General features: G+C 38.6%; 1 protein-coding gene across 1 annotated transcript in view; it reads left to right on the top strand.

Annotated features, from left to right (window-relative positions):
- ALK (ALK receptor tyrosine kinase) overlaps positions 1-23,463 on the top strand; it is a 302,683-nt gene that overhangs the window by 88,834 nt on the left and 190,386 nt on the right. The window contains 1 exon segment of the mRNA XM_041424114.1: positions 2,984-3,148. Coding sequence (XP_041280048.1) covers positions 2,984-3,148 — 165 coding nt within the window.

The following is a 23,463-nucleotide window of genomic DNA, read 5'->3' as shown; positions in this document are numbered from 1 at the left end:
ACACTATTTTTTTTTATGCAGAGGTGTAAAAAGTGGCAGGTGATTTGTGGCAGCAATTCAAGTATTATGTGGGTTTTGTATTTGCAAGTGTGGCTTATGTGATCTTGTAACAGCTAACACACCAAGACCAGCTTCGCGGTGAAAAAAATTATATAATTCTTTTTTTATGAGGTATATTACATTGTCGATAGTGAAGGACATTGTGGAAGAAGGAAAGCCCTAGGGTAGGAAGTTAATGTTAGCCTTGGAAGACTGGATGCTGTTTGCATAGATTTTTCTGTGTTGCATCAGATAGTATTTCTTTGTCATCATTTCTTTGTGCTGAATAGGATAATAGCCCTGAAATTTGTGTCTGATACAGGACTATTTTAAATAAGAGCTTGTAAAAAACACTGATATTCTGGTGATGGGAGGGGATTATTGAATAATGTAAAAGTTGCAGGTGTGTTTCCACTGAATCAGAGACACTGTGGGATGTGTGAGCCAAAGAGTCTCTGTCTTTTCCAAGAAACAACCTGTAGTGAAGGACGTTCAGTGTGACCACAGCAGGCATGTTAGACCGTGCCCACTCTCTGCAGGCCTTTCATTGCAAGGGAAGGAAATGGCACTGCTGCTTGCCTTTTCTTCCTTTACTTTCCCTGCTCCAGGCAGACTTTAGCTGTCTGCAGGGGTCATAGCACTGGCTATGAGCAGTGCCTGGTATTTAATCACTTAGCCCAATTAAGCTGTACCAGTTGTAGGTCAGAGGCCTGCTGTGTTAAGGGCTCCACAACTGATTGATAGCTCTCTTTTGAGATGGGGATTCTGGCAAGTGAGAGCAAAGTGGGGAGCAGAGCTGGCCATTGTGTGCTTGTGGCACCACAATCGGACAGTCAGGGGGGCTGGAGAGGAGAATGAGAGCGCTTTTGGATATCCATGAAGGGCCCCTCTGCTTGGGTCAAGAGGGTTAGAGAGCACAAAGGCTTCTGTTCCCAGCAGCTGGGCACAAGAGGAGGGGAAGGAAGCAGCAACTGCTGGAAAGCTGAAAAAAAAAATGAGATTGATCGGGAAGAGAAGTGCACAAAGAATGAAATAGTTGATTTGAAATGATTGGTTTTGCCATGTGTGGTCCTTGGCCTAGGCTTTCCATTTGTCATTCAGTGAGTTCCGTCCAAAAAATCCTTGTATGAGCTCTGTTTCTCCCCTCCATATTTTTTTGACAGTGCCTTAAAACACACACTGCTCAAGGTGTTCCTTGTGACTAGTAAAGATAATATATGTTCTGTAAACTATAGTTCAGTGTTTGGTTGCTCTTTTGTCCATCTGGGATTAAGTGCAAAAGTTTAACAAACTCTTAACACTTCAGTTAAAAAAAAAATATTTGGTTTGGTTTTTGCTTTGTGGGCTTGTTTTTGGTGGGTTTTTTCTGTTTGTTTGTTTTTTAAGACCATCTAAGGGACTAGAAATAAGTGGTCGGAGGTTTGGATATGATATTGCAGTAGTAAACTGCATGAATATATCCACAGCTCTCCTCTGCCTAAATTGAAGTGTGCTTCATGTATCATCAGATTTATATTGGTAATTTAAGGGCCTGAGGAGAGTAAGGGCCTGTGCATTCAGATTTAAGGAAATGTGTGTAATCCTTGTTACTGCTGCTTGTGCTGTAAATGGACTCCTTATGTTACATGGTTTCCCTGGTGTTGTGAAGTATTTAAAATGCTGAGTGAATGATAAAGCACTTGGTTAAGAAAATCAAATATAAACAGGAAAAAAGACTCTGTTCCTTCCAGCATGCTGTTAAAAGGGAAATTAGCTGGGAAAAGTATAGCAAGAGGGCAACAGTATTAACCTTCAGATTAGAAAATATTTTATCACCAGGAGAATAGGCTGAACTACATAAATCTGTGCCCACAAAGAAGAAATTAAATGTTTAACAGAGAATGTAATTGAAGTTTAAAAAAATCAGTTAATTTCACTAGTGTCGGTTCAGATTATTTGTTTCACCTGCATAATACAGTACAACAGAAGGACAGTGCAGAATACTCCAAGGAGCAGCTGATTTTTTTTTCTTTGGCTTTTTCAAATGGATCTAGCCTCTTCTTCAGCTAAGTTAGTTCTAAAACCATTTCTTTCTCTTACTGAATATTGTGTTGAGTGCTGACTGTGGTGACAAAAGCAAATGTATACTGGGCATTCCAGAAAATTTAATGATCTTGACAATTAAAAGTAAAATCCTTGCAGGTTGTGTTAAGCAACATGAACTATGGTGTGATGGTAAACTGGACACTGGGAAGTGAATCACAGTTATGATGGGTTTCTTTAGAGAAACATCTCAAAAAGAGAGATCTCTGTTGGAGGCAGTTGCTGGCTGTGCTGCCTGGCGGCTGAAGTTCTGCAGCAGCAGTCAGGTTTTTGCTACTTCTGTTGTCTCAGGAAAGAGTTTCAGGCCCTGGGGGTCAGAATGTCACCTCCTGGCGTACAGTTCCTATGGCTTCCAGCACATTCCAAATGCCCAGGACAGATGACTCTCTTTGTAGAGACCTGGGCTCACTGAGGTGAAACATGGGTGTGAATCCTGTGAGGAGTCTTTGCACTCTAATGGTCCTGGTTGAATTTGAAGCAGCATCCCAGAAGAGATTGGCTTTCTGTCCCATTTCATCCATCGACTAAGCTATTTTCCTTTCAATCCAGATGATGTCTTTCTCCACTTTAGCCTGAGCTGCCCTTTGACCTGTTCTGAAGGGGAATTACTGTCTCTTGGGCATTCCTTTTGATTTGCTGTGGCCTCCAAAATGAACCTCCCTGTGCAGCTCGTTTCAGGTCCATTTTTGCCTGTTTATGGAATTCCCTATTTCTTTTTACCTCATTATGGAAAAAAATCAAGCCCTAACTTGCTGAAGTACATAATGAATGTGCATGCACATGTATGTATAGCTACCTTTGAGCACAGAAGACACTGGATTTAATTAATCTGGCATGTTTTGTGTCCATTTTCTTTTTCCAGTATTTGACTGCAACTTTGAATCTCCTTGTGAGCTGGAATATTCCTTTACCTCAAAATATCAGGAAACCCCCAACAATGCCTGGGTCAGACTGAATGCAGAGGAAGTCTCACAGCTAAACCTGCCAGATGGGCCGGACAGAGATCACTCTGAGAGCACACCCAAAGGTAAGATTAATACAGCTGTGTAATGCCATCAGTAGTGGTTAGTTTTAAAATAAAAACACCCTTGCTTCCACCCTCTAAAATAACCATAACAGAAAAACCCAAAACCCTGCCTAAACAAACACGTTCCCCTGAAGTGCTGGAGACAGCTATAATCCCTTTGCATCAACAGACAGTGAGTAAAAAGAAAGTGAAAACAAAAGGGGGTTGTTCTGCACAGGAGAGATCTGTTTCCACCTAAAGGCAAGCTCCATCATATGTCTCAGAAGCAAAGTATCAAATACAGTCTTGTGTAAAATCTGAATTGGGCTGGCTCATGCCATGGCTGATATTTGGATGAAAACTGCTATGGTGCCCGTGTTTAAGGTCATTCAGTGTTTGGAAGAGTCTGGCCTTATCTTTGCTCTAAGTCCTGTTTACCGCTTGTGTGTTTGCAGACCATTTTAGGCAATATCCTTCCATCCAGGGCTTAGGTTCCCTGTTTGTTAAGAAAACAAATATGGGCTTTGTCCTTAGTATAACAAAAAAGATCCTGTCTCTAAAGAGAGCTAGGAGGTCTCAAAAGATGGGAGTGCAACAGTCTTTTTTTTTTCCTTGGAAAAAAATGTGGATTGTTGGAATTACTTTTCCTGCTTATACCTGTGAACAGCAGCATATTTTGTTAAGATTGTAAGTTCTGAAAAGATTTTTAGATATATCTGTGCTCTTCTAATCCCAGGAAAGCAGACAAATTCTTAACATCCTTTCAGCTGTTAGTGACACCTGCTTGGAACTCCTCTCTGGAAGGTGGTGTTGATGAGAATGGATCTACAAAAATGAAAATGGAGGGGGTAGAGCTACAAACTTTATCCAGGCAAACAAAGAGGTGTCAGGAATGACAACAAAAATTTTAAGGGCTGTGGAACAGTTTCCATAGTAGGAAAAACTAAACAGATGAAGATTCTCTATTCAGTCTCTGATGGCAGGGGTTAGAGGTTTTTAAAAAGCAGATTGAAGAGCGTTGGAAAGCAGCTGTGAAGTTGGTGGGCTCTGGATTTAGAACAAGTAAGCTGAGACATTTTTCATGTATTACCTGAGTAAATGGGCTAATAAAATACATGAATTAATGTGGGGCCAGAAGTGTGTGTAAGTTTAAAGAAAGATCAGATGAATTCTAGCAGCATACGTTTATCACTGGATGTTTAATTCAATAGTCTGTTTAGAGTCAAGAAGCCTCTTATGCAAAAGGCTGCAAATGAAAGAATTCTTTTCTTAGGAGCCAGCATTGGAGACAGAATTTGACTTTGCAGAGCTGCAGTCTGGTTGTTTGTGACAGTTCTTATGTTCAGGCAAATATTGAGGAAATTTTCTGTGCTGCTTTCATTCATATTATGTTTTCTCCTCCATACCAATAGTATAGTACTTTTCCCTAGATAGCCATTATAAATTAACTTTTAAGGCCCATTGATTCATCAACAGACCAAGTCATTTTGGTGTGATCTGTGTGTTGTGTGTAAAGCAGATGGACCACATTTGTGCTGCATGCAAATATCTTATAATTTCCACATCAGTAAACATCCACACGCAGACTGAATTTCTTCCTACAAAGGTGCAGTTGAGGGAAAGTTTGAGGTAAATCACAATTTCTGTTTTGTTCTTCTTTTTCTTAAATTCAAGTGCAAGCTGGCTGCCACTGAAATTTAGGAGTTAAAACCTTGTTTTGAATTAAGAAGAATAGCTGTCATTTTCCTGCAATGGGGGGAAAACCCACAAGGAAGTAAATGTATTGTTCCAGGTAAAGAGCCTGGCCAGGACCCCATGGTGCTGCCTGTTGTCTATGTATAATTCTTTTGGATCATTTCCAGTAAAGTTATTCCTTTGTCTGACTCAGTTTTATATATCTATCAAAGCAGAAGAAAGGGAGGCTGTTGGCTGGCCCTGCAGCCCAAAGCCAAAGGTGGTATTGGTAGATGATTTCCAATTGCCTATTGTGTTAAAATTCTATTTCTAAGCCCAAAGGTTGAAGGTTCTCATCTGGAATATAGGAATTTAGGATGAAACTTGTGTTCTGTTTTCTTCTATTCTGAGGGGCAAGTAACCAGTGTCAAATTGATTGAGAGAATTTAGATTTGTGGGACATTAGTGTAGATTATTTTGTGTGGTTTATTTGCTTGTGTATGTGTGGGCTTGTTTTTTAAAATTACCAGGCATGTTGGACATAGTGGTAATTTTTTTCCAGTGGAGCTGTAGGTCTGCAACTCATCGATGACTGTAACTCTTGCATGTGTAAAGACTCATTTGAAAATCAACACTTGGAGCTAGCATCTCTCTATTTTAAATCACTTTAATTACAGCTGTTTGGCACAGATAGTTGTGTGGTCTGTTTCAATCTGAAATAATTCAGCACAGTAGTTCCAACCCCCACTGTTCCCTGCAAATTGTACTTGCAATTATCTCAATCTCATTTCATCTCCTTTGCAGACAGTAATGCACAGAGATAAACAGATAGCTTAACTAGATTTTGGGATGGTTTAGCTCATCCTTGTCACTTGGTTATCAAGTCATGGCAAGACATTGATAGAGACAAATGCCTCTGGTATGATTCATTAGGCTTCACATGAGTTTCTGTAAAACGTTCAGTAGAAAATCATTGGTAGATCTCCCAAAGAGACACATTGGAAGAATTTCTGCATTTTTGCTCCTGTCCCAGCAGCATGATACAGCTCAGTGTCAAGAAATCAAAAGTCAGCATGGATTAAGCCTCCTAGAGGAAGAGCTAACTCCTGGTGTCTCAACATCTGGTTGCAGTCGCAGCTGAGCAATCCACTCACTTGGCATGTTCAGCAGTAGTGTCACACAAATCATTGATCTTCTGGATAGTAATAGATGGTGAGGTGGCAGAGTTTGATACTAAATTATTCAGGGTAAAAGACTGAAGGTCTGCTTTGCAAGGAATTGAAAAGGAATGCTTAACCAGCTAATAGTGGCAGGTGAAATTTAGCGCAGGTTATTTGAATTGAGGTGGTGGGAGACACAATCAGAGCTTGGCATATATGCAGACAGATTCTGAGCTGGTTACTGTCATTTAAGCTGATTTAAGTATAAGAATAGAGCTGTGAAAACATCACCTCAGTAGCAGTCACAAAATAAATGTGATTTGAGGGCTTACTGGGAAGGGAGTGGAAAATAGGAACGGTAGGCTATACTATAAATGTGTGGGGCAGCTGTATTTGGAACTCAACCTTGTGTTCTAGATTCTCTGCATTGAAAATCTTTTAGTACAGCTGGGAAAGTTTTTAAAGAATAGAAAAAGAAAGATGATAAAGTGTGTAATGGTTGTCTTCTAGGAACACTTAAATTGACTAGGGCTATTCTGCCTGCAAGAAGCATCTAAAGGAATACATGCAGGGTTGTGTAGAAATCAGAAATTTATAAAATATGTATAAAGGTTTATAAACTCCCAAGGTAAAGCACTGAAAGGTTAACTACAGAAGGAATATTTTATATTTCTTCTAATACAGTTTTGAACAGCATCAAACAAAATTATTAGATGTCAGGCAAAACTAAAGGAGATCCCTCAGTATTTAACAAACAGTGAAACTGGGGAACATTCTTCCCAGGGTATTGTTGTTGCTGGAACCTTCTGTGGCTGTGCAAATTGACAGGATATGTGCAAGGAAGAGAAGTAGTTACAGCTACTAAATTCTCTATAGAACCTTTTCTGGCCCAGAAAGTCCTCATATGACCAGTCCCTGAAGTCCAGGAGTGGTGAGGGACAACTGTTTGCTTTTCCTGTTCATATATTCTTTTTCATTTTCTATTTCCAGCTGTCTGTTCTCAGAGCCAGATATTGAAACTTAATGGCTCTTTGGTCTGATAGGGTTGGTGTGGTGGTGTGTTTCTGGCTCACCTCCTAGCCAGGCTTAGGTTCCCTTTGAAAAAAAAATAGGAATGCGTTAACACTTAGAGCAATTTAGAGTGTCAGAGAAAAGTTGCTATTTAAACATTTACTATTATTTGCTTTTCTGTTCAAGCCTTGGGAATGCTATCAAACCATGCAAAAATATTGAGTATTTGGTAGGAATAACTGCTGGACTGTTTGCCTATAGAAATGTAGATTAGGGAGGCTATCAAGGTTTTGATTTTTTAAATTTGTGCTAAAATGCTTCACTCTCCTCTGTTCCCCCCCAGTCTTAAAAGCAGACCAATGAGTGAGAGAACCACTGATGTATCTGCCAGCTAGGTCCCTGAAGATCTGCTGGAGTTATTCCCATTTCCAAGTCTAACTTATGTAACATTCTGCAGGGTCAGAGATGTAAGGTTAAAGTTCCACTGATGTGCTAAAGGCTGACAGGAAAACCTCCACTGTTGGGATCTGAATCGGGCCTGTACGTGCTGCAATGAGTAGGCAATCCATTGTGGATTACAAGGCTTCTTTTAATTCATGAATAAGCAAAAAGAAGCTATAAAAAATTCAAGCATTCTGCATCACTGACTGCATTTGTTTATTTTGACATGTGTGATTAATTTTTAATTATTCATGACCCTTCATAATATATTATACCAGCAAATGCACTGCAGTCTATCGTAATGAAACATGAGGAACTGGAGATCTTGTAACTGTGGCAGTATTTCCTAAGGAGGCAGGTGAGACAACCCAGTCTGTGGTTAGAAGGAAGGGGTTTGTAGACCAAGGAAGCTGCACTTTCAGCTGGGTGGATGGGTGTTTTTGTTGTGCTCAAGAGTCATTTGCCTCTCTGATAAATCTGAAATGGGTCAAACAGCCATAAATTCTATGCCACTCAACTCTTGAGTCAAACCCAGAGTTTTCTGTACTTTGGCGGCCTCTAGGATACAGCACTGAATTTGGCATCCATCAGGGATGGTTTAAGATCCATCAGCAAGTGGGACTGTTCAGAATTCACCTCTCCTGTTACCTTATTGCAGTGCTGTATTTTCCTTCCTCTTGAGAAGCACTGGCTCAGCTTCCTGCAGTGCTGTGTAACCCAGGGACTTTGGCAGGCAATAATTGTCGTCCCTGATCTGAAACCACAATTTGGGCTTCATTCTGGTCAAATCTTACAAGGAAGAGAGAGAACCACACTACAAAGTTAATCCTTTGTATTTAAGGAGGCAGGACCAGTAGTGGCTGGACCCAAAACAGCTGCATGCAAACTGAGTCCAGGTCTGGACTCAAATTTCAGAGTTATCTGTTTCTAACCATAAGTGCAGTTTTAAATGGGAGGGATTAGATTCTTGACTGCTCCTGACAATGGTTATGCAAGCAGGTTGTCTGCTTCTCTTTTAAATCTTGTGATTCTAGATCAAGTGAGTGAATTTCTGCTTCTGTGATTTCAAGATTTCAGGACCAGGAAGATATGCAGCTACTTGATAAAAATTTCAGATGAAGAGATAAGTTGTGGAGATATAACCACCATTCCAAATAAAAATCAAAAAAGTAATAAGCCCCCCTGTGCAAATGTGAACTCTGGTTGAGACAACTTCTTAATGGAAAATGTAGATTAAACTTTCATGAAGGATGGCAGGCGAAGTGGGAGATGAATGAGGACTGTGCCCTAACCAGCCACTGATTAGTTGAAAAGCTCTTATGTAAGTTCTAAAACAAGAAGTATCTGCATATTGTGTTAATGTGGTTTTAATTTTTGTAATTATTACTAAAGAAATGGAGCAAGGCTAAGGCATTGAGCATATTAGCAAATGGGTGATAATGAACTACAGGATTATAAAATGGCTGTTGACTTTAATTTGTGATTCCTCAGACTAAGAAGAATGAGGTGGATAATAAAAGATAATACATAATACTTTGTTTCAGATTATCACTTTATTAGCAAAACAGTGGAGTATAAATCAGTGAGGGCTTGCAAGAAATAAGTAGGTGATAAGTTATTTTTCATGTAAAACTAAAAAAAAAAAAAATACTTGTGTCACTTAAAATTCCACAAAAATAAAAAAGGGGAGGGGAGGGATGGAAATTCTATTAGAAGATAGCTATTTACTAGGGGAAAGAATAAAGAGTAAGGGGAGTAGCTGGGCTCACACTAGACAGAGAAGTTTTCTCTTTACATTAATTATTATACTGGTTTGGGTTTGAGGATATGCCTTGATCTCATAGAACTGATCCAGCTTATGTGTCTTTTGAACAAGATATCAGAGGTATTTCTTATTTAGTAAATCATTACCTGGAGTTTGAGATCTTGACACCTTAGGCCTGGAAAAAGAAAAAACCAAGAGCTGTTTTCTCAGGAGAATTTCTATTTGGAAGAAAAATGTTTTTGAACCTGTCACAAATTTTGACAAAAAAACTTGCAGACCTGAATGTTTATTGCATTCCTCTCTCTAATGCTGGAGAAGAATGTGGATCATTCTGGTTTAATCCAGGTGGCTGAATAGTCCTTAAAAAGATATGATATGATGCCCCCCTAGTTTTATTATTTATATGCCTTCAGATAAACTGCAGGTATCCCATGAAGATTTGTGAACTTTTGTACTTTGATTTAGTTCAAGTGGGATTCAGTTTCCTATTAGTTATTTTCTTCTTTAAGATTTAGTCAGTGTCTCAGTGGAAATAATTGTTGTGTGCGAGTTGAAGAATGAGCTACATACCACAAGTGAAACAGTAGAAGAATTAAATGGGGTTTGGAAGTAACACAGACTGAAAATTATTCATCAATCTTACTACAAATGAGAGATTTATGGATTTGTAGGCATGACAATCATGTTATTTGTATACACATAGGGGGTTTAGAATTAAAAATATTATTTACAGCAAATAGTTCTGGCTGTTCTAGATGAGATTTGGATTTTGAGACTCAATTTGGCAACATAAGCGTATCAAGTGTTACAACACATACCCACATGAATTTATGCAACATTAAGACACTAAATGCAAACCAAACTTGCTTCCAGAGTCCACTGAGCTGTGGAGAAGGAAAAAACCAGCCTTTTTATAAGGATCAGATTCCAGCTCATGCTCTGTCAGTACAAAAAATGGACCAGGTGTTCCTTCCATTTTGCAGCTTGCTCTTCTCAATAGGACTACACTTGTGCTTTGTTATTGCAAAATTATTTCCTCTTTAGAGCCTGCTCTAAAGAGGCAAATGATTGTCTGGCTGCAGGACAGTGTGTTTGTTTATAGAGTAGGTATGTATTTATACAGACCATGGAGAGGCACGTGGCTTTGTTGATTTTAGAAATCTTGTTTGTTCATTCCTTAATTCAGTGAAGACTTGCATGCAACATCCAGCAGTCTGTTCCCCAAGCTGAAGAAGAAAAATTAATTTCAGTTTATATCAGATGTTAGTATGCTCTAATAGCTTGCTGCATACCTGTGACTAATGTACTCCAACAAGTTTATCCAGAAAAGGCAGAGACAATGAAGAATAAATGGATTGTAAAATGGTCTCTTTCTCACTCCTAATGACAGTTTCTCCTTGGCAAGATTAGAGGCATATTAAAAGGACAGCTGGAGGGAAGTGTGTCCTGCTTTTGGCTGTGTTTGACCTTTTTTATAAGAAAAGAATACCAGATTAGCACACACATGTAATTATTTTCCCTCTGTAGTGTAGGGACAATGTCCTTTATCACAATAAGCTTGTGTATGTCCATGGACATATTGTGTTCAGAGGGTTTTTTTAAATTGAACCTTTTAACTATGGAAAACTCATGTTTGCATAAAAAAAAAAAATCTTGAGTGGATTAGCAAGTTATTTGATAGTTTTGATTTCTTTCTAGCCTGCCTGCTTCTTCTATTTTGTGTGTTTATGTTTTACCACGCCAATGACAGCTCACACATATGGCTCTGTACACAAAAATACAGTGTACAGTAAAGAAGTATCAGCAAGAGCCTGGCAGATCCTTGGCTACATTTTGGTGATCCTTACCTAGCGTGGTCTGACTACATCCATTGCCAAATACTACGATAACCTGTGCTTCTCCAGCACCCCGCCTAGGAGGCTCTGAGAATGCTCTACTAAATAAGGCACTTTTTATGGTTTTGAAGAGTTTGGAAAAAGGTTTCTCCCTGTTGTCAGAGAGAAACTAAAGCCCAGTGTGGTTAAATCAGAGAGAAATTAAAGCCCAGTGTGGTTAAATCAGTAGCCCAAGGTGAGTTGTGTTCCTGCTGTGCCAAATGTGTTTTCCTTGCACCTTTAACCACCACTAACAATTGTTGGGGCCTGTTGGTCCCTAGTGTTTTTTTCATGAAGTTGGCTTGCTCCACTGGTAATGAATAGATATTATCATGTGGGATTTTCTACACAACTCTTCTGTGAGATTCTGTTAGAAATATCATCAAACTGACAAGAACTGAAGTATTTTTGCTGTTTTTCTTCTCCTCAGTGATAGTCTGTTGTATTACAGCACATATCTTACACACCTATGCTTGGGTGAATACATTGAAAGAGTCACAGAACTAAGAGGTTTTATTGCTGTGACTCTTGCCAAGAGCAAAGTCCAGCTAATTAATCAGAGATAAGAAATTGTTAATTTAGAATGGTGGTAGAGAAAATATCATTATTCAGTCAGGATCTTTGCCTGGATGAAGCTAAACACAAGTACAGTTTAACCATTTTGGTACATTTGGGTAAAGAGATGATTGATTTTTTTTAAAACTATTTCTGTCCTTGATTTTCTGATTAATTTCAAGTTGTTTAGATGTTATTCTGTAAAGGAAGTGTTGATACCAATGCTTTTGTAATATCTCATTTTTCTCCCAATTACGTGTACTAATTCAGAGGTGTTGCAAGAAATATTCCCCTAGGTGTGCTTTCAGAGGTTAAACCTTACAGAAATTGTTAATATTAAAACTCATCAAAGTAGTTTTGTTTACCTTTGCCTTGAGGTAGCCTTTTGTTTACCCCCTTGAGGAGGTGGGGCCTCTGAACTTAGTTGTTTTCTCATACAGTAGCTTGAACTCAACATCCTTATTTTATCCCACTCAAAATAACCAAAGAAGGTTGCAGACAAGATATTGAATGAGAATTCTGTTTTCTATCTTTAAAAAATAAATTTCATAATATCATGCAATGCCTGTTTTGGCAGCCCCAAGCAACTTGCCTAGATTCTAATGAATAATCATCCTTTCAATTATGAAGCTATCCCTGAAGTTTCATCTGTTTTGTTTGCTTGCTTGTTTTGAGAGCACAGTGATTAAACAGATGGTATAATGCATGAAGATGGAAACAGCCATACTGGGAGAGCAGGAGAGGGAACAAAACTGATGGCTGGACTTCCCCAGTTGTTCTCCCAGTTTTTAGACAGGCTGTGAGCTGAGGGGAGCAGTAGAACACAGCCCTCCATGTTCTGTTGTAACTCTGCTGGGGAACATACCACAGTACCTCCTTGTTGATTTGGGACCTCCAGTCCTAGACCCTGTTCCTGTGCTGAGCAGCACTTCCTTTCTGTGCAATAAATTAAATTGTTTGTGCCATTCATGGTAAGGAAATTGCTTTCTCTCAGTCCCTGTGAGTCCCTTTAGTCTCAACAGCTCAGTCTTTCTCATCTATCAAATGCAAGCAATTTGGAAATGCTTGGCCTTCATCTTTCACCTTCCCCAAGTAAACAGGAATTTATAAAAGTTAAATATGAGTCTCTGTCTTTTGTTAAAATGGAAATACTGCATTTTTAAAAAATAATTTATAATTCACATTAATGACTCCTATCAATTGTAAAGTCAAATGAAAGCCAGCCTTGTTAGCTGAAAGCTTCCGTGTCACAACAGAGATGAGAGAAGTGAGGACCACTTACTTCAAAATGGCATTTCCTTAAGAATTTAAGAAATGTAACAGTGGGCTTTTAGCCATTGTTCTGCAATTTTTCTTTTTTCTATTCTGTGCCTGTGAGCAGATCTAACCACTCTTCTGGGAGAGGCTGTCTTTCTAAATTATCTCATGTAAACATGAGTAAAAGAGGTGATGAGTAGATTTCTCTACATTTGGAAAGATGTTCAAACAGCAGCAGCAGCAGATTTGTTTCTTACCATTGTCTGTGTTAAAAGGATAAACCTGATGAAGGACTGAACTACAATTATTCACCTTGTGTGTTGCTTTTAGTGGAGGACATGTTGGTGCTTTCCTGTGTTTCCATTGGGGAAGTGGAAAGGTCAGGCACTGAAGGGAAGCATTTTGCTGTGTACAACAGATAGGCATCTCTGGCAGTAATTTAGAACTTTGCAAGGCACTTAAACAGTATAATAAAGGTTAGATCACAACTCCTTTTCACCTCTCACAGTAGGTTTGTTTATCAGAGAAGAACCCAAGCTGCAGAGCTCCAGTATTGATTCTGAGCAGAAGGTTCAAGGATGTTCTGTTTTCAATGTGTTTAATCAGAGCATAGAAGAAACAAAAAGCCCATGTTAGAACAACATCAGGATGCAGGTTTGATTCCACTCTCTGTGTTTTTCCTAAAGGTGTGAAAGTATTTGAGGAGGAGACAGGGGTTGTTTTGTATTTAACTGCTCTAAAACATTACAGCTTTTCAGACTACCGCGTGTTGATAGGGCAGGCTCTGCCTGTCTGCCTAAGTTTATCCTACATGTCAACAAGGTCATTTCATTAGAGGTGAAATTTTGCTGTGACACACAGTTCCATCAGTAAAATTCCAAGCTTTCTCAGACTGGAGGAAAAGAAAAAATTGTTCTGGTGGCCTCAGTGTCCAGCGCACAGTAGGGAAAGCTGTTTTAATTTTGTAGTCATTGGTTTAGTTATCCAGCTGTCTAAGAGCAATGTATTCAGTGTTACCATGTTGTTAGAAAATCAAGATTTCTGAGGAACTAATAGTTTGAATAGTTAATTTTTGTTTTATCATTAAGAGTAAAAAGCAAAAATGAGACGGTATTACAAAATATTGTATAACTTAATTCAGAAATTGTGGCTTACTCCCAAAGTAGTGACCTCAATGACTAAGCAAGGCAAAGTGGTATCTGTTAAGCAACAACAGGTTCTAAAATCAACTTCTTAGTAAAGATGTCAGGCCATTTGGGATTGGTGGCAACATCTGAGTGAACTGCAACAATTAATGTTTTTAACAGCAAGTTTTTTTAAGGACATTTATTTAAGTATGACTACCAGTGTAGCATATGTAGCTGGCTGTTTTATCCATCAATGGAGAAAGGTAAATAAGGTGGAGAAGGAGTTTTTATCTTTGAAAGATTTGATTAACTAATTAGAGAACAGAAAATCTGGATCCCAGTTACTCTGAAAAAAATCCAGTAATAATTGTAATGGCTTTGAAGCAAGGGATGATTAAAATGTACTCCAGGCATTTTCAGGGTTGGTGCTTGACTTGCTGCAGGCAGTTCTCTCTGTGGTCACCTTGCAAAACTGGTGGTTAATGGCAGGTGTTTGCTGTCACAAAAATAATAATAATCACAAAAAGTGATTTTTGTTATATGCCAGGCTGAACTGATTATGGAAATTTATGGAATATTTGGTGAGCTTGAATTGAGCAGTATTATTCCCAACTGCCTTAAAATTAAAGAATACTCAAGAACTAGAAGTTAAAATGCTGACTATTTAGAAACTGAGCATTGTCTTCCATCAACACAAGACCTCTTGGTCTGTTGTACAGTGGGTTTTTGCCGTGACTGAGGGGAGTTTCACTGCGGGTGAAATGCTGGGAATCAGTGTTCAGGTTTTCCTTGCAGTGAGCTAATATGCTTCCAATAATACTGGTATTGTGCATTTGCTGATGTGCTTAGGTGAATATTTATGTAATAGATGAGTGCTTCCATTTCTTTCCACTGATTTACAGGGGAAGGTGTTTGTCTGGACAGGTAAGGGCAGCTGTAAGAAAATGCTGGGGCAGGGTCAGTGCTTGAGTGATTGTTGAGCTGCACTGTCATTACAGAGTGAGTGACAAAGTGTAATTGAAATAACTGATCTCCAACCAGCTGAGGGACCTCTTATGGGTGTGAAGCACTGCTTACCTTGGGGGGAGAGCTGTTTTGCATGGAGGAGTTTGTCTGGGATGTCCCTGAATTAAGAGACAGGAATTGGCTGTATGGAAAAAAGCACATTAGCGACAGTGCCTTTAACCACTCTCTACTATGTTTGGGAATTTTTTATTTTATCTGAATGAAAATTTGCATTTCAGAGCGCTTTTTGGGTGGGCAGGTGAAACGTACTTCATTACAGCAACAAATTGATTGTCCTGTGCCTCATTCAATGTTATATCCATTATCTCTTCCAGAGGGTGGGGTACCAAAACTGACCCTGAGTGCAAAGCTGGTAATGAGCATTGCATCGGGAATGACCTAAACAACTTCCAAAAATTAACAGATTTGTTGATTACTTCATTGGTTATTTAGTGCACTACTTTTACCAGCAAGCTAAACTTATTTTTAAAAATGAGTTACTGAACAGTTCCTTGTTGCTAAAACTTGGTAATACAAACTGCAGAAACTTGAGTGAACTGCAGATTAACCTCTTTCAATCCCAAAAGTAATCAAAGCTCCTTGTTTATTTGTTTGTGGGTTGTATTTTGCTAGGGGAGTTTTTTTGCTGATTTTTCTTAAATACTGTTTTCTAAAAGGCACCTTCCTGCTCTGTTGCCCTCCTCTGATTGTTATCAGGTATTGTCCTAAGAAAGTACCATTGGGATTGCTGGATGAAGGGGTACAGACTTCAAGAAGTGGTATTTTGCTAGCCCACATTTTTAATGAGTCTGTTTGTGAAATTGCTGAGGTGCTCCCAGTTTCTTATTGTTGGGCTAAAGCCCGGGATGGTTTTTAAAGCCTGACACTGCCACAAGGTGATACAAATGTGCATTGTGTCACTAGAAGCCTTGCTGCATAGCAGCAGCTGTTTTAGCTTGTTTTCTTTATTTTCTGGTGGTTTTTGCTGCAATAAAACATGCAAAGAACTTCTCTATTTATTATGATTGCCCAAATACTTACAGAATTTGATGAAAATCTTGGTTAGATTGAAATGCAAGGCTTGTCTCTGCAGGATTGGCCCCACAGAAGGCTGTTTGTTCTTCTTTTCAGGATAAGATAAAACCATAAGAATTTCTCTTCTGCACTACCTTTGGTCTACAAAGTACTATCACTGAGAAAAGGAGATAATTTATCACCTTTTCTGTATTACCAGATGTCTTTTTAATTGATGGGAATCTTTTTACAATCACTTTAAAGAAAATGAATTGCTTTTGAGGAATTTTTCCCTCAATTGACAGCAACTTAATGAGGGGCTATGACTTTGTAATAAATTTTAATTATTGTGTAGTTAATACTGCTAAAAATAACAACTTTAGCTTTGATACTGGGTGATTGATTTTTGAAGCAACTTGTAAATAATTGATCTCTTGTTCCTTAATCCTTTTTTCTGTTAATGCTTTTTAAAATAAAAAGGAAAGAAAACAAAATCAGGCAAACATTTCAGTAGCTAAAGAAGAGATAATGTAATGTCATAGTAACCACTGCTACCATGACTGGAGTTTTACACACTGAGAGCTGTATGTTTTAATGGTTAAACCATGACACAGAAAATTAGTATTTCTAGGTGTTTTTCCCATTCAATCACTGACTCTGTAGGAATGTGATCACGCATAGCAGCCATTTGGTCTTTCAGTTTGCCAACTTTACAATAGTGAGCAGACCCTGTCACCCTGTGTTGTAATGCTGATTAGCATCAGTTCTGGTATAATTGTTCTACAAAAGATGGCAAAACCCTGCATCATCCTGTTATTTTCTGAATACTTGCTCAGTTTAGAGATGACAAGATGGCTCTTGTTCTCCACTGGTAGCTGTCAGTCCAAAAGGCCAGTTTCTTTTGGGTGTTCCATGCTGTCAGTACTAGAGGGTCTCTGCTAGACCTTATGGCATCCTTCTCTTCTGTTACTATTGAGAGTTTTACTATTTGAAGTGAAGGAGCACCATTTTTCATTTCTAGCAGTTGTCAACCTTGTGGCATCAGAGATTTAAATGACCTGTTAGAGCAAGGCTGTTTGCATGCACATATTTTAAATGAGGTGAGACACACCAACGTATTTGGGTCCTTGTTTAGAGCAGGACCATGCTCTGCATGTTTGAAAAGCACTCAGAGTTCCTTCAGAGGGAAGGTGCTGTCAGTGAATATTGCTGTTCTGTGTGCGACTGTGGGCCTTGGGCAGTAATGGGACAGTGAAAATGGATTATCATTAATGTCAGCAAATACAGTTTTAATCATGTTAAAACCATATCTTTGTGAAACTAAATGAGATTTCTCATAACACAGCTACTTATTTGTATTCCCCATGCATTGCACAGACTACCTCACTATTCTTAAAGCAACTACCAATCACCACAAGGAGTCAAGCAGACGCTGCATTCTCCATAATTACAAGCAATTTTCCAATTGAATTATCCCATGATTTAATTCCTTACCTTGCATCTGGAGAGCATCAGCAATGTGCAGCTGTGTTGGCTTTGAGAATTAATTGTTGCTAAATGCATTAAGAGTGGTCTTGCTGCAGTGATTTCAGAAAAGAGTTAAATCCTACCTCATTTTTGGATTAAACTTCTATTTCTTATTTCCCGTTCCCTTGACTCAAGATTATGATACAGGCCATGGGTTTACCAGCATTTGCCCTGGCTAGTTGTGAATCTTAATTCAAAATAAATACGTTTAGTCACTGAATTGAAATCATATTACAATGAGACACAAAGTTTCATAGAACATGCCAGAGTCAGTAAAGACTGGAGGGCTGAGGATTAATGATAAATTATGTTAGTTTATCCAGCTGGTATGACTTCTTAGCTGCAGCAAAAAAAAGAAGAGATGGTAACTTAGCAAAATACAAAATGCCTGGTGAAAGAGGTATAACTTTTCACATCACAGGGGTTTTTTAGGCAGGCCAAATACTTCAAATCTAGGAAGAGTGTATTAGTCATTTGTCCTTGAGGGAAGAATGGACAGGTATTTAGACTGGGATTAGCATGTGGTTTATTTCTGAAAGTAGAAAAAGAATTGGAAGAAATATTGAGTTTTGTGAGGTTGACATTATCATCAGGGATAGCCAGAGTCTATTAGATTGCAGTAAGAATGGAATTTTTTTAATCTGGAGTCTCTCTTCTTTGTTTCTTTAAGTACAAATACTGTAGCTAAGGGTCTCAGGAATGTTAAAATACAGAGGTGTATTTTCATTTCTCTTGCAAGTTAATGACAACATTCTTGAACTGCATTTAGTTAAATAATGATACAAAGATGCATTTACTGCTGGGTTTCCTTGATTGCAGCAAAGTGTGTTGTGTTGAATGAAATCTACAAAGAAATGGAGAGTGCAGGATTTTATCTTTTGTGCCTTGCAATAGAAGAAGGGGGTGCTAAGCCCCCTGCTATAAACACTATGCTTTTCTAACACCTTAAAATTATAAGAACAAGTAGGTTCTGGTTATATCTGAATAATATAAACATTATTGAGTTTGCCTAATGATTGTCTGGCTCATGATTGCTCCTTCCAATGAGAATCATATTGAGCAAGTTTAACATAACCAGGGCACTAAGGCAATAAGCAATTGAATTAGCTGCTTCTTGCAAAACTTTCCTTTGTTCTTACCCAGAAAGCAGCTTTCTTGAAGGGCTTGTCTGCTAAAGAATTTCACACTGTTATTTTTATTCCTTTAAGAAAGGCTTAATTTAGGAACATGGACAAGCAGCAAATGCCCTGGATTATCTTCCTTCTCTTAAAAACCAAGTAATTTTTATCAGTTCTATTCTGTGGCTGGAGATGTCTTATCTTGTTTGGATACAAACAAATTGTGGTTGCCTTTGGAAAGCCTGTGTGGGCAACTGTGGATTTCTCACAAGCTGAAAAGAGAAAGTCCTGAAGGAGGAGCAGTGAGAAAGGCATAGGATTGTTGGACCAACCGATACAAGAATTTATGAGTCATTGTCTCTAGACAGTGGAGGAGACTCAGGAGCAGTGGAATAAATGTGACCACATGGGGTTGAGAGGCATTGCTAATATAATAGTGGAATAAAGTGGGGAAAAATGTGATGCCTTTACGACTGGAATCCTGGAGGCAATAACTGTAGCAGAAAATGAAAAATCTTGTACGTGGAGCAGAGTAAGAATTTGTGTTCCAAGCAGGGATTATTGGCTGTGAGTGGAAGCTGTAAGAGAGAGTTGAGAGTGTCTGTTAATTGCCACAGCAGTCAGCTATGAGGCTGGTGAAGATTTTTCTGGAAGAGAAGAATATTCTATCATCATTGCATAAAACAGTAACAGAGCCTATTGCAGAGTGCTGTATACTAGTCTGCCTTGCTCTGTTTGAGAAAAAGGAAATTTAAAAAGGGAGTAGGTGTTGAAAAGAGTTCCTAGAATGGGTCTTGCCACAGCAGAAGTGAGATTACAAAATAGCCTTTTTCAGTCTACTGACATGAGAAGTAGATGCTGATGTTTATAAATATATTTGAAGAAAGAAAGGCAAGTGTTGGAAGTGTAGTGGAAGGAGAAGGAAGTTCTGACCATGGAACATGTGAAAAAATAAATACAGGACACATGCTTTTAGCATGGAAATAAGACCAAGATAATGAAATATCAGAGCTGTGAATTGGCCTTCCATTGAAGGGGGCTGGTAATATAGATAGTTTTGATGTAACATTTCAACACATGGAAGACATGGTGTTATTGTTATGTGTAGCCCTTGCTGTAATGTACCAACAGTGGTAACTTCTGAATTATCCATAACACAAATATTAGGGCAGGCTGATGGTGCACCTGTCCATTTACAGTATGATGTGCTGAAAATCTCTGTAGCTCAGACCATACAGATCCTGTACTGAGTTCACAGCCTGCAACAGCAGCCATACCAGACAGCTGTCAGTTTGGGGAGTGGTGCTGTTTCATACCAGTATATGGGCTCTGACTTCCCATTTTTGACAGGGCACTGGGTTTCCTCTGCCTTTCAAATGTCCTGGGTTTACGGTTTTATTTTCAGGTAGTTTTGGATGTCCTGAAATAGAGTGTCTTTGCTAAATTTCTTTTTACACCTCAGAATGAAAGGCCTTCCCACACCCCACAGGAGAGCAGGGGCTCCGTGAGCCCCCCCGTACTGTTTGCTGTTCTCTGCTGTGAAGGAGGAAAAGCTGGCACTTGACAGCTGCCCTGGTTCCCCCAAGCCCTCTGCCAGTTGAGCACTGCGTGCTGCACCGTTTACATTTGGTAACTGAGCAATTAAGGATTTTGTATTCTAATTACCTGGCCAATTATGTGCAGTGCAAAATTCCCTGCTAGTACTGCTGTGATAGCCTGAACTGCAGACAGTCTTGTGATTAAACTGTCCCTTGATGATGAAGTCGATAATTAACAAGAAGGCATTTTGCTGACTAGTGAACAAAGTCAAAGAAAGAACCGAATTGAGTTTTCAATGCTTTAATATGGTTTTAATGGTGCTCTTCTCAGGGACAAGAACTTCTCTGACCTCCCCTGAAATTAGAAATGCATACCCATGTGCAAAAACGTAGACCTGATTTCTTTATAAAGAGCATAATATTGATGATCAAAGGGCTGGAGGACCTACCTTATGAGTGAAGACTCAAGGGCTTAGGTCTTTTCTTCCAGGAGACGAGAATGTTCAGGGGAAACCTCACTGCTGTATTCCAGTACTTACAGGCCAGCTACAAAGAGACCTCACTGTCTTCACAAGAAGCCACAAAAAAAAGGGCAACAGAAACAAGTTGCACTGGGAGAAGTTTGATAAAGATGCAAGCAAAAGGATTTTTCCATGGTAACAATCATTGGCTGGAAGAACTTCCCTGCCTCTGGGTGTTTGCAAGGTGAGACTGGACAGGGGGTTAGATAATTTTCTCTAGGCTCCTGTTTCCATGAGAGGTTGGACCAGATGATCTTCTGAGGCCTCTCCCACTCTGTTCTAGGATTTGATTTTCAACGGGGTAGACTACCTTAACAACGTTTGTTTTCTTGTGATACTGATCTCAGTAAAAACCTGAGCTGTCCATGCCAGCTCTAATGGTCTTTGTAGCTGAGTGCCCTGTGTGGAGTTCTGTGCTTTCAGCCTGGACAGTTTGTCACTTTCAAGTGATAATTAAAGATGAAGTTTTTGTTGTTCATTTGTCCTACAGTCCCAAAGTAATTAGACATTTACTCCTCACAGTGTTAAGTGATGTATGAACATGCAGTACAAGACAGGCAGACAGAAAAAAAATATTCCATATTATAGTATTTTACTTGAACTGGTTTTTCTCTGAATGTTTGCTTGAGCAGAAATTCACCCAAATTCTCTTTAGAATGTATTAGCTTTTATTGAGGGCTATGCACTTAAAAAATTTAATCCCTGTGAAGAAGTCAGCTGAGAAAAATTGAAATACGCTAGCAAATGTATTTTTCTCCCTTCAAAAATTCAAAATGTTGACAGAAGTAATTATCCTGAGTGAGCAAATCTTACAATTACAAGTTATCCTTGACATTGTGGACATAGTTAAATTATGGGAACTGATTTATATGAAATAAACCTGATTTTTTTTTTTTTTAATTCTTGTTAAATGTTGTATCAAGACAACTGAAAAATGTAAATGGGCTTATATAAACATCCTTTGGTCTGATAAAATTAATTTTGTACATGGAAGAAGATATTTTCCTTAGAAAATAAACTTCTGAAAATAAACTTCTGAAACTTTTTGAAGACAAGAACAAGTAAAATCAAGGGCTCTGCTCCTGCTAATATGGTTCATATACCCAGCAATCATCATTTGCTAAATTGGTGCCTGAAAATGGGTTGACAAACTTAGGAACCTGGCACCCACAGACCTCATGCAATTGCTCCATTATACTTTCTATGTCATAGAGATTTTCAGCTAAATCAAATCTGAGTAATTTTGTTTCATTGTTGGATTTTTTGTGTTTTTTTTTAAGTTTTGTGCTTAGATTCTGAAAGAGCTCTTCTTGGTTAAACATGGTACCATCTTCTGTAAAAGAGGAATGTGTCTTCCTCTGGTGAGTTTGGAGCAATACTTGTCCTTAGAGCAAGTAGTTTGTGAGTTCTTGTGTGCAGAAGCTTCTACTTCACTGGTTTTAATGGTGTAAAAGGTACAGAAATTTGCATGTGATCTCTCTAAGGCAAGTCTCACTATGTCATTCATCACCTTAATGAGATTAATGGAAATAGCAAAGCTAAAGAGAACTTCATCTGTTACAGCCAATATACTGGCAAGCTCAACTTTCCTTGAACCAAAAGAAAACAGCAGTAACTTCCTTTAACCTCACTGGTGTTTGTTCATGCCAACCAACCACATTGTATGTGATATCAAAACTGAGCTGGACTTCCGAAAAGGAATACTTACCTTACAGTTTGCCCTGTCAAACCTGGCTGCAAGTCCTTAAACGCGATAACGTGATAACGTTAATTCAATTTAATTTTCCTTTCCTGTGTTTAACTTGGGACAAGAACATGCAAATGTGAAATGTATTAGCTCTATTTGATAGGAATTCATGCTTTTCTCTAGAAGTGTATGAAAATTTGGGGATCAGCACTTCTGAAGTCCTAGGAAATTTCTCATATCTTACAGAATTTCATCAAAGCATGAAAAAGCTAAACTTGATTTTATGTTTTGGTTGTTATAAGAATATGTTTAGATATCTGATAGAGAAGCTTTGTAAAATGACTTACATGCCCTTGTAAATTGTTAGGAATCAAACCAGAATTCCCTACAGGTGTTAATTTTTAAGATGCTATAGTTAATTTTGACTTCCAGTGACAGATGCCTTGGGGAGGACCTGATTTGGGAATGACAATGATAACATTTCTAATTTTGTTTGAGATTGAAGGTGAGAGCTCCCATGCCATGAAACCAGAATTTCAGCATGTCTGAGATATTTTTGCAGACGCTGATACTGTATCATACCCTTTGAGGAACTGGTGCAAGGAGTACTGTAATGTGTAGGTGTGGAATAAGCACCTAAACCAACTTCCAGCCTCATCCATATTTGATCTCTATCAAAAGATGGACCTTCTATTTTTTAATTTTCTTTTTTTAATGCCAGCTTTAATTGCCTTCAATACTTTATTGCAATGAGTACCAGAAACTAAGAGTGTGTTCTGTTTCAAACTGATACATTTAAATGGCTACACTTCACTTCATCCTAGTGTTAGTACTGATCAATTTAACATACAGAAAATTATCTTATTGGTTTAAAAACAAACAAACATAAAGGGATACTGGATTTATTGAATTATTTTTTCAGAAGTTTTCAGAGCCTGACTCTCCTTTATCTCCATGGGGTTGAGATACCTGGGCACTGTTATGTACTTAACAGCCTGTAAAAAATCTGTCTGTAGCAGATGAGTGCTATTTATGGGTTTTCTTTAAACTTTGCCAGATTAT

Source organism: Onychostruthus taczanowskii, unplaced genomic scaffold (assembly GCF_017590055.1).
Source record: "Onychostruthus taczanowskii isolate IOZ18803 unplaced genomic scaffold, ASM1759005v1 scaffold80, whole genome shotgun sequence".
NCBI classification, from domain to species: Eukaryota; Metazoa; Chordata; class Aves; order Passeriformes; family Passeridae; genus Onychostruthus; species Onychostruthus taczanowskii.
The sequence above is the reverse complement of the archived record's forward strand: the minus strand, read 5'-3'. Positions and strand labels throughout refer to the sequence as shown.